Genomic DNA, 15,343 nt, shown 5'->3' with positions numbered 1-15,343 from the left:
CGATTTGCTATTTGAAATGGATGGCCCAATGTCGTTTGTGCGAAGCCGTCGATCATCACACCCTTGCTACATCTATAGACGCCGACGATTGAAGCTTCCAATTTGTCCTCCAATCACGAAATGCTGACGTTGATCTTCCACGACCCACGATATGAAGGTAACCATTTTCCTAGTTCAAGGGATTCAGCTTTGACCTCTGTTAATAATTTCAGCTGTTTAAAAATCATTTCTTCATGCTTGGCCAGGGCATCGATTATCGTAGATTGAGGGGGAATTTTGTGTCCTCAGAAGATGAAGGAGCTGCGGGACTTCCAAATCTGCCAAAGTAAGCTCAAGAACAGATGGCTAGATGTGACATTCCTATAGTAATCCTATTGTTGAAAGATGAAGAGGAAGAGGGCCATAATTCAATAGATGGTAGAAATTGATTCGAAAGCCTAGGCAAAGGAAGTGGAAGGGGAAATTTTTTCTAACCCATAGACAATTCTCAAAATTACCCCCTGAACTTCATTTTTTTTTTATAAAGTAGCCCCGTCACTCGACAAGATTGTGTCAAATAACTAATCTTCTATCCTAAGTTCAAAAGGCCAACACCGGCCAACCACGGTTATATCAAATGCCTTCGTGAAAATCACCCGATAGGATCACAACTAAAATAGATCTACCCTTATCTTGTAGAAAATTTTAATATTGTGCTGTTTTTTCTAGGGGTGAGCATGGGCCGGGTGGGCCGAGTCTAGGCCTAGACCCCGAAACCGACCTCGTTATAACCGGTTCCTAGTTTTTAGAACCGAGAACCGACCCCGTTTGTCTTGGAACCTGTTTTGGAACCGACCCTGTTTTTCGGTCCGGTTTCGGGTCTACCCGAGAACCTCGTTTTCCTTTTTTTTTTCATCAAAATAATATGAGCATTGATGAAATGAGCAAAAAAAATTATAATACACCAAAAGCAACAATCCAAAAAATAATAATAAATAATAGTATGATTCACCAAAAGCAACAAACCTTGATATAAAAAATAAAAGTTGCAATCCATCAAAAGCAACAATGATCCTCCGTAACGCCGAATTAACATAGTGTAAATCTTTCTATCACACTTCAATTTTCGTTGTACCCATTAAAAAAGAACTGAAATTGTAAGATCCAAATAACATGCTAAAAGACACCACATTTAACGCGCATGAACCAACACTAGAAAAACTCAAACACCACAAGCATAAAACCAAAATCATAGTTATTTGGATACTACATTATGGTGTCTTTTTTTTTTTTTAAGTAACTAAAAACCGGTTCTAAAACCGGTCCAGGTGGGTCTTCACCTAGAACCGGAAACCGGACCGGTTTCAACCGGTTCCCAAAAATTGGAACCGAAACCCGGACCGGTTTGAGCAAGAACCGATTCCCGACCCTGTTTTTCGGGTGGGCCGATCCGGGTTCCGGGTAAACCCGGTCCGGTTGCTCACCCCTAGTTTTTTCTTGGGTTACAAAAGTTGCTCATTAGCATGCGATTTGCGATTTATCTAGAGTGGCATTTTTCCGGCAATCATGTTATCGAAAGACAGAGAAGAAGAGGGTTCAAGACCCAAGAGACGGTAGAAATTGACTTGAAAGCCTAGCCGAAAGAAGTGAAAGGAAAAAAAATAAAATTCAATAAGCCCCTGTATTTACAGTCAATTCTTCAAATACCCTTGAACTTCATTTATTTCAAAATAGCCTCGGTAATTGACGGAATTTTGTCAAATAGCCTCATGTCCTGCTGTTTTTCTTAGGGTTCCAAAAATTGCTCGTTACCCAACGATTGGCGATCTAGGATGGATCGTCCGATGTGGAATTCCTCCTGCAATTCGATTGTTGAAAGACAAATAAGAAAAGGCCCAAGGCCCAATGAATAGTAGAGATGGATTCAAAAGCTTAAGGGTGGGTTTGGTTCAACATTTGAAATGAGCTTAGGAGAAATACAAATGCCTTCAACCTAAAGAGGCTTAGGAAAATGTTAATTGCGTTTGGTAAAATCTCATTTGAAAATAAGCTTTGGGTTGAATGGTGTTTGGTAAAAATAACATTCCAAATGGGCTTGGAATGTAATTTTTTAATTTTTAATTAAAAAAATTACCCATTGCTGAACCGACAAAGAAGACAAACAATAAAAAGGGAGGCAAAATAAAAAATATGGAGAATTAATGATGTTAATTTTGAAAGGAAAAAAATCTCTTAGCATTTGTTTAAATGCTGAAAGCTCGATGTTGGTTACTAGCATTGGGCTTTCAGCTTTCTCAAGGCCAGCATTTGATCAAATGCTTGTTTAAAGCTAAACCAAATGTTTCAACATTCTCCCAATAGGCTTTGAGGGCTGAAAACTCTTGGGAATGCTAAACTAAACCCACCCTAAATGAAGGAAATATAAAGGAAAATTTTCAATTAGCCCTTGTATTAATAGTCAATTCTCAAAATATCCCATGAACATTCATTTCAACCCCGACACTTGATAGAATTGTGTCAAATAGCTCCATATCCCATGGGGCATTCGAAAAAGCCATAGCATTTTCATTGGAAAAATTACCAAAAAAATCTTAAATCAATTTGCAATTATGCCGATTCAATTCTATTTTTTTTTTTTGCCGATTCAATCCTAAACCTTTTGCAATTATGACAATTCAATCTATTCGGCCAAATTTGGCTGTCCAAATACACAATATTTTAATATTTTTATTTAATTTTTTTTATATTTTTTTCCCTCTTCATCTTCTTCCTCTATCCAACAGTAAGAGGCTTACAAACTCTTCGATGCTAATCTTTTCCCGACAATGTCCACCACGAGCGGCTTCAAAATTTACCAATGTCTTGACAATGAACGAAATCCACCTCGCCCGGGTTGGGCGAGACTCGACCTTGCTTCGGCTCGTCGTGGCTGCGCGAGGCCGAACCTCGCCAACCCGGATCTTGTGAGGTCGTGCCTCAGCCAGCCATGGCGAAGCCCAACGACAACAAACAAAACACACCCATGAGAGAAAAAAAAAGGGAAAACACAAAGAAACTGAGGGAATGAGTGCAAATATGTGGGTTTTGTGATTTCTCTTGATTTTTCCCGAAAATGGTTTACTTCAGATGCTAAACTAGATGGGTTTTGCAGTCGTTGGCCGAGGAAGAAGATGAGGTGGGGAAAAAAATAAAAAAAATAAAACAAAATTAAAAAATATTAAAAATATTAAAATATTGTGTCGCCAACCGATGTCCATGTCGGCGCTAGCGGCAAATTTGGCTGGATTGACTAAATTGGCACAATTGTAAAAGATTTGGGATTGAATCAACAAAAAAAAAAAATGAATTTAAAACTGAATTGGCACGATTGCAATAAATTTAGGACTTTTTTGATAATTTTTCCCATTTTCATTTCTAGTGCCTTTTTGGAAAACCACCTAACTGGACCTGGACTAAGGTGGATCTACTCGTCTCTTGAAGAGAGCAAGGTTAATGCTCTGCTGTTCTTTCCAATGTCACGAAAATTGCCTGTTAGCATGCGATTTGCTATCCGGGAAGTGGTAGGGAATTTCAATTAAACCCCTACATCGAAAGTCAATTATTAAAATATTCCCTAAACATCATTTTTGTCTTCAAAATAGCCCCGGCACTCGACAAAATCGTGCCAAATAGCCGCAAATCCCATCAGACGTTTGATATGTGAAGTTTACGTCCTATTTTATGATGTAAAGAGGTGCTTTTGTTCTTGTGGAATCTCTTAGCTTTATTCTTCCCGAAATGCTATCAACTGATTATTATTTTTTTATATGCATTGGTATGAGAATAAAATGTGCAAGTTCGTAAACTTTAGGGTGCGTGTGTTTCACAGAAAACTCAAGATTTGAAAAATGTGGTTGATAATCAAAAATATTTTTCGTCGACTAATTCTCCTAAGCAATATAACTAGTTATTTCGAAAAATGATTTTCAGATCTTGAGTTTTCCCACTTCCATTTATATTTTCTTACTCTTGAATTTTCAATCTTTTATTGCATGTGACATAATCTCGTTCTACGGTAATCAAGGACGTTACCGTATCTTAAATTTGTACGTCCGAACACATGCAATTTTCGAGCTCGCAAACTTTACTTTACGACGGCGGAGGGAGTTTCTACTCGAACTATTCTCACACGATTGTGACAGAAATTAGTTGTGAAATGATTTTGAAAGAAACTTGTGAAATCAAAAGTAGTTTTGGGTTATCTTAGTTTTGAATAATCGTTAGATTCGGTCTGTGCCAATGCTGCTAAAATTTATATACATCGAGCATAACATTGATCTACCGAGATCGAAAGTCAACACAGAGAGGTTCCTTCATTGTAAAATAGGATCCCTATTCTCTATCTAATAGTATAGAGAGTTTATAATGTTTAAGCTCGTGATGCTATAGAATAAAAGACGCACAAGGAGTGACGAATTGCCATTATTTTTTCATAATAAGAGTAGGTGATCCATTATTTGTAATCGTTTACCCTCCAAAGGAAACATTTTCATGTGCATCCACGCCACAAGCAAAAGCACCACTTGGATTTTGGGGGGTCATGATCGTCAATAGGGTGCTCAAAACTACAGTGGAGCATCATAAAGAAATGGGAGAATCCGTTGAGTGGAGCACCAAAGGTTACAAAACTCATATCCGATAGACATGTTGCGCGAGCTCTACTCTCTTACTCTTGAAGGAAAGAAAAGGCACAAGTTGAGCAGCTTTATGTTGTGACTTTGGTAATCTTTTACTATAAGAAAGGTTGGGAGGCGCCACCAGCACTAGCAATCCTCTCCGAGCTTTATCATAAAGGTTATTACTTTGTACCACTGGAGACTCTGAGGTTCGAGGTTATCGAGCCCGTCGTTGTAGCGTCACGAAGATGCTAGCAAACAAGAAGTCTTTCTAACGTTCTGAGGTTGAATCGATTCTAACCCAGTTTTAAAGCTGCTTTTAGGAAACAACATTGCTTTTTACACCTACTGAAAATTGAACTCCGTGGCCTTCAATACGAAACAATAGCACAACCATTTGACCATCAAATATTTTCATTGTGAAATGGTGCAACTTTTATACTTTTATTATAATTGGTTTTTACCCAAACATAGAAATGCCACCATCACATGTAATCACTCGAGTAGTTTTTTTGAAAGCTCTACCCATGTGAATTGGGTCGTACGGCACACATGTACATAGAAATCATCACTAGCCATAATGATAGCGACTGGCAATGGAGCTCGGCGATAGAGCTCCGTGGAGCTGCCGGTGGGAAGCTAGTACTACTAGCGCATTGGTTTAGGGAGAGATATCTATGATCTTGGTTGGAACTACGGTCGTCCACAGTATCTCTCTCTCTCTCCATAATCATCATCATCTACAGATGTGACGAGGCCTCGATGCCTAGGGACCCTTTGATACGGAGTCGCTTGAGCCCAATGACGTCCGAGGTCACCGCCTCCGTCGTAATTTGAGTCCGGAAAGGTCGGCAAGGTACAATGACATTTAGTACGGCGAAGTGAGATGGTGGGCCATAAAAAAGTGGAAGCTGCACACGGAGGAGAACAAGAGAGAAAAGGGGAAAAGGGCAAGAAATAGTGAAGAGAAGAACGGTATTCAGTTGCGCCATGTGTTGATAAGGGATCGCTATTCGTATTTTGATTACCTAGGGGCTAAGACACAAAGATTCGGCTACTTAAAAGACCCACGAAATGTTCTATAAGCCTTACGAATAGACAAAATTCAATCTTTTTATGTGTACATATGGTCATGATCTATAGAAGTTTCACGGAACATGTTGAATTTGAATGAAAGCAATCCACGGGGTTTGAATTGAAAAGGACTAATTTAGCATAACGGTTACCATCATCCAAGATAATGACAGTGCATTGGAGACCACGATTTTCGTTTTGAAGGGATGGGACACCGCTCATAAAGGCAAACGGTGTTGAATATATGAAAATTGGTTTTTGTTCCCCTTTTTTGGGATGCTTTTAACTACAAGATTTATCTTAGAGACTTTGAAATACATCACCCACGTTTTAATTCCAACTTCACTTCGTATCATCTTGTCCAAATTTTGTATCATGAGTTTGGGGTGTATTTCAAATCTATTTCTAATCCCACATCGCTCAGGCATGGGGCTTATTGTAATGGTAGAAAAGTCTTGCATAACCTTAAAACAAGCACGACGCGCTTAAAGACGTGCAGTTGATTAGCGATTGGGGCGAACAATATGTATCGTGCGGGCTGTTGAGAAGGTAGAGCCGCCTTCGTGAAAAGAGCTGTCACATTTTGCGAGGATTAAAAGAGTACTTAAATGAAAAGACAAATATTTCTTTTGTAATGATGAAAAAAAGGATTACTTTTGTAAAAACTATTCCTCATCGTTTATTCATGTAACGCCGGCTAGTCAATTTACTTGTGCATTTCCCATCAAATATATTTAAAAAGAGATTACACCGATTTATATAGAATAGTTCGAGATTTGAACTCGGAGGTGAACCATTTAATAATCATGCTTTGCTAGTTCGCACGATGTATGTATGAGAAGTTAATATATTTTAATTGATCCATAACTTATTGATTAAGCTTTTAAGTAGAAGTGGGTTCAACTGAATATATTGATGAGTTCGGACTTTAGCTTTCTCTTTGAGATCTCCCCACCCGAAAGGAATCAGGTTTCTACTGCATTCTCTTAAATATACATACACATACATATGAATGTATACATGTAAATATGTTATATATAAGCCACTTCACTTGGGCTTGCAGCGTATGTGAAACTATTTAAGTCACAATACCATTCACGCGTGCATCTGACTTTAAAATGGACAATGCTAGTTTGAGATGGCGTAAAAGTTACCGATCACTGCAATAGTGCAACGTCCCTTAAGATCAGCACCCTAATTTGACACAGTAGGCACAATTTTTTTTTTTTGTGAGATCAATTTACATGTCCTACCGCTTCCATATAGAACATTTAAATCGAGTGAACTAGCCAACCATTCTCGGTATCATCGTTTGGAAAGATTAGTATGGTTCATCTATTTAAAATTCAATATACTATGTTTGTGCTTATCACTATTACATAACCAACTTACTGTACTGAGTAAGACCATGAAATGGTGAAGCGAGCGATACACTTACCCCTGGAGGAAATTATGTGCAACCAATCAGCAAAGAGACTATCAGGTAGGGCTTTGCTAACATAGCAATTTTTGGATACCTGCGAGAGAGTAACGACGTGCTCTTGATTACGAATTCTTGACAGAATGGACTCCACAATAATTTCTCATTATTTATTATTTTTTGTCTTTTGTGACGAAGAACATACTATTAATCGTCCAGTAAATTAATGATAATTACATAATCATATAACGTAATGCCTAGAGAATGAACAGTGAATAATAGCATTTTATTTGGTTTGACGACGGAGGACGGTTACCAAAGCATTTTCCAATCCAAAATGGGCGGACATCCCAACTCCTTGTCGTGTAACTTCGAGACGAGTCAGTTGATTATGTGGGTCTCACAAAGAGCCAAAAAAAAAAATTTAATGTTTGCTCAACATTTCATTTTCTTTCACCCTCCACGCGTATCAGGATGTCCGGTTCTCCTAGGATTGGAGGACTCCGGCTTTTATTCCACGCGGTTTGTGGCCCCCGCACGCCAAATACCGCGTTCCTCCGAAGTTGGATGTCAACGTTGCAACCTTCTTCTCCTCCCTCCTTCTTCAGCGTCTCCTTCCTCTCATCTTCCTCCAACTTTCTTCTCTTTCCCTGCAACCTCCCTCCCCCATACAAACACGACCATGATGCTACTCACTGCACTCTTGCTGTCCCTCGTCTTCCTCGCTTCCCTCGCCAACATCCTCCTCCGCGTGCCCACGAAGAAGCTCCCCGTCCTGCTCAGGGCCCTCTTCGCCCAGCCCCCGATCCCGCCTTCCGCTTCATCTACCACGGCCCGAGAGCCGCCGCCGCCGCAGCAGCAGCTGAAGAAGGAGCGGCCGGCTATGAGCGCGGGCGCTCAGGCGGGTGTTCGCCACGTTCGACAGGAACGGCGACGGGCTCATCACGAGGGAGGAGCTGAGGGAGTCCCTGAGGGGCCTCCAGATCTCCGTGTCGGACGCGGAGGTGGAGGAGGCGGTGGCCGGCTCCGACGCCAACGGGGACGGCCGCATCGACCTGGACGAGTTCTGCGGCCTCCTCGAGTCCATGTCCGCCGTCGGGAAGGCCGTCGACGGGGAGCGCAGCGGAGAGGCGGAGCTGAAGGAGGCGTTCGACGTGTTCGACAGGGACGGGAACGGGGTGATCACGGTGGAGGAGCTGGGGCGGGTGCTGTCGTCGCTAGGGATGAGCGAAGGGAAGAGGGCGGAGGCGTGCGAGGAGATGATCAGGAAGGTGGACGTGGACGGAGATGGGATGGTCAGCTTCGACGAGTTCAAGAGGATGATGAGGGGCGGCCAAACGCTCCTCGTCTCTGCATATTGAGCCTTCGCCCACCCCTTTTCTTGGTTTCCCTTATTCTGTCTCCCAAAGCCATCGAGTGTCATGCAAGAATGCCAAAAGGAAATGGTGTAACACTGTACAGGCAACAGATAAAAACCAGTCGGTTCAGCGTCAGTGGAGTCCTTGCAAGGATCAGATGTCCGAGAACGGGCTCCATCACAACCACCGTAGTAACATCAAAGGCCCAAAATAGAGTTAGTTTCATGAGTGTTTTGCGAGGGGATCCGCCGATCATCATCGACGCGTGTCGCCGGAGAAACCTCGGAGTTTTAGGTAATAGATACATAAACCTCTTACTATAAGGGTTCACTTGTTCATCAAGGAATCTCTTGCCGTGTTGTATAGTTTGTTCTTTTCTTCTTGGGTTTTTAACTTAGAAATTTAGCAGAACCCCGGTAGGCATTTAGTTAGTAGCACAAAAGTGGTCCTTGCTCCCGTGGCCAGATTAGAATGGGTGGGAACAGGATTCGATTCCCCGGATGGCAAGGGAGTTTGATTTCTTCTTCTTCGTCTTTATTTATTTATTTTTCTTTTTTTATGCACGGACCGAGTCAAGCTCACGAAGGGCTTGACCAGTCAAAATGTATACTTCGTAAACGTTTGGCATCATCAATTTCGACAATTTCATCCTCAATTTTATGTAACTTTAACTCATGGGAAAAGTATTGCTCGTGCTTGTACGGCGTACATGTTCATTATCAAATATGATCACGTCGTAGCATAGGCCCGTCCCTTTGACCCCCTAGGAACACGCGAGGATGAAGAAGCATCGTGGCCGTAATGAAACTTTGACGAATGACCGACCTTACATGTTACTCATAATGATACGAGGTTACTTCAATAGATAGAAGATCCATGACAAAATGACTTCGTATTTGCACATGGCCGCTAACATACGTCTAGGGCTTCTATGCTATTTTTTTTTTTTTCTTTTTTATGCAAAAGGAAGTTTTGGAATCTCCACATTCTTATACTACACTCAACGGAGTGCAGGGAATATGCCTTGCTTAATCATCTTAAGCATCCTCAAATCGCGAATAGAAGCGAACCGGTATCGAGGCTGCCTTGGAAGATCAGCCAACAATCTACACGGCCGCGTAATCACAAGGCGGCGAAGCAGAAAAACCTCCCGCATTTTGCTGCTGGGGTCTCGAGCGCCAGAAAGTGAGATCGGAGCCACTGAGCTTTGCTTTGTGACTGGATGGTTAAACAATGCTCCGTGGCTCACCATACCCATGGAATGTTCAAACGCTTGCAACATTCTATTCTCTTGCCTGGTGCAATGACCAAATAACCTTGAAAAAACCTGTCGCAGACAGGAGGGAGCATTATATCCCCACATCCTAAGTTCAGATTCTCACAGGGTTGCTCCGACTCTTACTTTTGGGGCTCAAAGCCATGGACACCTGGTTCTGCATTCAGATTTGCGAATGGAATCTTAAAGAGTTGTGGCCCTACTATTCACAAACAAACTCCATAAAAACCTCAGAAACTGAAACACACCGAAAGCAGCCCACCAGAGAAAAAGCTAAAGTTCCTTGGCGACACACCGAAATGAACCGGCACCGAGTCTCTACTTAAGGCTAACTTTTCCTATCCACCTTTCCTTAGGGCTGAAGCGAGAAACAATGCTGGACCTCTTGGCCACCGCACAGAACCTAACACCTTTTCTTTGGCAGAATCAAAGAATGTAACTTTACTAATGGTATAAGGTTCTCCTAACAGGAAAAGGATATTCGTGACAGGACTAAGCCGCGAGTCCAAATTAAGGTTGCAAATTGAAGCCCACCTGCTTATGAGAAGAAAAGTTCATCGAATTGCTGTATTTTCATAGCATATCACCTCATGCATTGAACCATCGTAAAGAAAGACCATTCGTTCCCCTAATTCTGTGAGCTTTTGTTTCAACAGAGGAGGATCGTCCTCATAGTCAGGCTCCAACAAACATTCCTTGTTGCGGTGGTAAATGGTTATGAGGCAAGCAAATCACAGCTTGCGCATTACGTGAGGTACTTGAGCAAGGTCGCCTCACCAAGTTTCCTTGTCCGGCACTCCGAGCATCGGTAAGATGCCCATGCAAGTGCCTTCAACGACATTGCTTCTACTTATTTGCTAGAGCAGTTCATGAAACAATGTGATATTGCAGTGATGCAGCAACTTTCAGAAACAATAATCCCCATGTATAATTACACACAAACACAAACTGAATTACTAGCATAACATGCATACCATTTTCATCTGCTTAAATACAAAGAAAGGAGTGACAATGTAACAAACTAGTTGCTATGTTTTGCTAACTTATCTTGTAAGACACCCACTGCTGATTGCCGATGATTGGGAGGATTACAGCCTTTGCATGTCGTCAGGCCAATTGCACCGTTTGAAAGATAGCTCGAGTGCATAGACCACAGTCCACATCAACAGCCCAAATCAACAGATTCACAGTTCCCTAAAACACATCAGGGTGAAAACGCCCAGGGATGGAGCTACTTTGTTGAGCTTGCTTCAGGTGCATCGTGAGTGCATAGTTGTTCACCTAGCATGGCATCGAAAGATAAATCCGTAAGAAAAGATTCATTTGTCTAGCGACCACAGCAGAGCAGCGGTTACACCAAGACAGCAAGAAGGATTCTATATATCTCAAGGACCTAACGATAAAAGGAGCCAAACAGGAAATGCGAAACCCCTCTACATTCTACAGACAAATTACGTTCAAATAAATCAAAACCCAAGCATATAGTTAAGAAGATTCAGTGTTCACAAGTTCGAACCTCAAGAGTCCTCAACTGCTCCTGGTACTGAGACACCACCTGCTTCAAATGCTGCAATTCCTGACTCCTTAATTCGTGTTCTTTCTGGCGTTCATGCTGAATAGCCACAGCTCTCTTGAGAATTGTATTTTCCTGAATCAGTGCTTCTACTTGTTGCTTTAGCAACATATTCTCCTGGAGGGGATAAAATATCAGCATAATACAGTTGATTTATCTTAAGTTCCTCTTCTTCTCCTGTTTTTGTTTTGTTTGGGGGTCGGTAGTTTGGTGGGTTTGAAAGTCAAAGTAGGAAATATTCCATACAACAAAAATAGCTACCTGGTGAAAGTTCCGGGATGCTTCTGCACCAACCCGTGCCAAGATGGACTTCTCTAATGCCTCGAGCGCTCTAGCAGCACGGGCTTTGGCATCATCCATGTTGGACGCACTCATCATCTCTCTCACAAAGAGTTCCACCCATTCTGGCCCATCAATTGATAAGGTCTCTTCAGCTAATGAATCCTGCGTTAAACCTGCCTCTCCAGCAGTTGTTTCACCCCCTGCAATGCAACATATATCGTCTACTGTCATGAAACTTAAACCCCAACAAGGAGCAACAAATTCTGAAACTTAAAAGTAAGACGACACATCAATCAAGGAATCCAAGAAAAAGGTAAATCCAGCACTAATGTCTGGCTCATGACAAGTAGATAATGCTCACAACCCCATACAAGCTTACAAAAGCAGTCAATGCAAAAGGATCAAATCAGTAATACACCCCCAAGAAGAAAAGAAAAGGGTGCAACATGATTGTGATGAAGAGAGCCTCAAAGCTGGTAATTGAGGTCAAAGTAATTTGCATATTCATCATTTCACGTGCTCCCATATGCCACGAGGCAAATTGAAAAGGAACTTCCGGTGTTAGGCATGAAAGTATTCCTCCTTCATACTCAGTAATCCAATTTCCATAAGAGAGCTATGCCATTCTTTCTAATAATCAGAATATTTGAAATTGATTGATTTACTTCCGCATCTATAAAATGAATCCCGTGAAGATAAAGGAAAATATAAACTGAAAATTCCTCATATTATATGGAAATTAATGAGTGAGGAGCTCGCTTTCCCGATACAGGAGTTAATCTGCAAAGGATCCAAGTTTCACCTTGTGACTGAAGTTGGACATTGACATCTGCTGATGCATTAGACCCATCCAGAGCAGAACCCAAATTTGGATCAGCAGATCCCAAGCGAAGTTCATTCAATCTTCTGATAGCGGAATCCAAGTCATTACCACTCTCTTCAAGTGCTCTCTCAAGAAGCTGGAACATGTCATAACAATGTAAAATGTCATATTAGCAACCGGGTAGTTATATATTTTTTCTAATGATCATATCATCATCTGGGAAGAAAAACAAAAGAAAGTCTATTCAGATATCAAATTGAGTCATTTTTCCCCATGTTTCATTACAGTGAACACGAGACTCCAATTATATCACAGGCTGTCAATTGCTAGGCAATCTCGAGATTGCAGGATAAGCAACAAAAGAAGCTCTGTAGAACAGAAGATCACGGATCATAAGGTTCCATGATGATATGCCGTTAATCAACCGAATTGAAAATCATATTACAAGATGATTAACACGTAATCATCCCATATATTCTAAAAAGAAGTCAATGCTGATATGCCCAAAACACCTAAAGCTATCAACATAGATCACTGATCATTAGGCTCCAAGATGATATGAGGTCAATCAACCCACTTGGAAATCACGTCACAAGTCGATCAATATCTAATCATCCAATATTTTCTAAAAAGAGATAAATGCCAATATGCTCATAACACCTAAAGCTATGATTAAAACTCCTCAGCTTAAATATCATCTACAAACAACAATCCGGAAGCAGAAGACCGATATAATTGACATAACCCAGAAATCAGGATCACGTATGAAAAGGCATAAACGAAGTCATTATGGACGAACAATCAAGCAACCCAAAGCATAAATCACAGCCTAAAAAGCGATCAAAGTCAAACAAGTTTCCTCTCCTCCACCCAAGAAACTGCATAACAATCAAATAAAGGGAACACAAGGAGGACGATGGTGAATAGCCGAAACCTGCTTGTCCATATCAGGGAAGATAGCGGCGAGCTCCTCGATCAGGACCACCGACCCCGGTTGGTGCCAGGAAGGAGGAGGAGGAGAAGAGGACGACTGCTGCCTCGGAGGAGACAAGCGAACCGGGGAGGAAGAGCAGCGGATTCTCTTGGAAACAACGGGCGACGGTGCAGCACTCAATTCCTCAAAAAAAGATCTCTTTCCACACACTATTGCAGACATGTTTTGCAGAAATCTGTCTGCTTTCTTCGCTTCTCTCTCTCTCTCTCCCCCCCTCTCGCGATCGATCTAATCTAACAAGCCTTTGAAACCCAAAACGAAGCTCATGCAGCTGCTCTTTGAATTGGGTTGATTCAGATCAGCGGAAACGGGAATACCATCGAACCCAATCGAATCGAAACGCCAAAAAAAAAAAAAATGAAAAGAAGAAAAAAAAAAACACAGAGAGAAAGAAGGGCGATCCCGACTCTCCGATTCTGAGAGAGGTTTCTTGATTCCTGCTGCGTTTCAAGAGACGGCGAAAGGAAAGCAAATCTGGAGACGCAGAGGGATTTGCTCTTTGTGACTTGGGAGGAGGGAGAGAAACTGGAGGAAGCAAATTGAGAATAACCCTATCTACCTTGCACAAATTGGGCAGTCACCCCTTTATGCTCTCTCTCTCTCTCTCTCTCTGCTTCTCCACAATTAAAGCTGCTCTTTTTTTTTTTTTTCCTCCTTGTGTTTTCAAGGTTTGTTTTCTTGTCAGTGAGATCAAGCAGAGGCTGACCAAAAAAGAAGATCAAGCAGAGGTTTTTTCCGTGTGAAACAGTGGAGGATTGGCGCTCTGGTGGCGGATGGGTAATGGGTCAGCGAAAGCTCGTGTGATGGGCTCTCGCATGGAGCTTCAAGATGGCCAAGCCCTGCCCAGCAAGAAACTCCAAGATGGCCGATGGACATGGTGGGCCTGGTCAGAGGTCGGGGCTTTCTTCTTTTCCCCCTCTGAAAAATCACGGTATTATGCCGCGCATTACAAACAAAAGGGAACCGTGACCATACCACTCGGAGAAAGCAACACAGATAATCTCCGAACTTTGATCTAATATCGTTCCTGAAATTTCAAGATGATCAACGTGAACCTGAAATTTTGATTCGATGTGAGATGTCGTCGTCCCTAAACTTTTAAACATTTTTATATAATTCAAAATTTACCAAATTCGGGGATAACATTGAACAAATCGAAAATTTAGGACGACATTGTACATCGAGCCAAAGCTTAAAAATCATGTTACCCAAATTTTAAGGATGGTATTACACATTGGATCAAGGTCCAAATACCATTTGTTCTATTTTTCCTTATATTTAAGTCGGTCTTACTATTTGGAATGACTTCTCATTTTTTTCTCATAAATTAGAGTTGAGGCACGTGCTACACGACCGTGTGTAACTCGGTGGTCTCTATGAAAAGGAAGCACCTGACCTACGCGCCACGGAACCGATAATTACAAGAGATGTCGTAATGCAAATAAGTGATTTTAGTGGAAGTAATACTCGCCAACACAAAACCATCCTCTCGAATATGTGAAATCATCATATTTGATTCCGTCGTTGCGAGAACCTTAAAAAGCTTGAGGATATTTTAGCAAATCCGATGTTGGACATAAAAAGTTAATCACTTCTCTTTCTTAATATGTACAAATTCCGCAATTTGCAATTTGAACTTTTTTTTAGCACGAATGTTTGAAAAATATTAAATAAGGATTTAAATGGAATTTTAACCTAAATTCATCCTGCCCTTTTTCATTGGAGGTGATGAGTCCGTGAGACGCAATAAAACTAGTACATTTACAATTATACTTGGATAATACTGATGTATATCGAGCGCGCGATTAATTTCCGGCAACAACAACTCCTCAACCCATACATACCGTGCAATTATTAAAGATAATCCATTGATTAATGCTATGTTTGTTTTGAAAAAAATGAGTGGTTC

At 41.4% G+C, this 15,343-nt stretch overlaps 1 protein-coding gene and 1 pseudogene across 1 annotated transcript; one reads left to right on the top strand and one right to left on the bottom strand.

Annotated features, from left to right (window-relative positions):
* Positions 1–7,696: 7,696 nt before the first annotated feature.
* Positions 7,697–9,147, top strand: LOC115757365 (annotated as a pseudogene).
* A 1,481-nt stretch (positions 9,148–10,628) lies between these two features.
* LOC115757361 lies at positions 10,629–14,100 on the bottom strand. The gene is made up of 5 exons (XM_030697567.2): positions 13,375–14,100; positions 12,420–12,576; positions 11,597–11,817; positions 11,279–11,452; positions 10,629–11,043 (listed from the first exon to the last, which is right to left on the bottom strand). Exons 1-5 carry the CDS (start codon positions 13,594–13,596, stop codon positions 10,957–10,959), a joined length of 861 nt encoding a protein of 286 aa, XP_030553427.1. The 5' UTR covers positions 13,597–14,100; the 3' UTR covers positions 10,629–10,956.
* Between the last annotated feature and the right edge of the window lie 1,243 nt (positions 14,101–15,343).

The sequence above is a fragment of the Rhodamnia argentea genome, chromosome 4 (genome assembly GCF_020921035.1).
Source record: "Rhodamnia argentea isolate NSW1041297 chromosome 4, ASM2092103v1, whole genome shotgun sequence".
NCBI classification, from domain to species: domain Eukaryota; kingdom Viridiplantae; phylum Streptophyta; class Magnoliopsida; order Myrtales; family Myrtaceae; genus Rhodamnia; species Rhodamnia argentea.
Note: the sequence above shows the minus strand (reverse complement) of the source record. Positions and strands in the feature narration are given on the sequence as shown.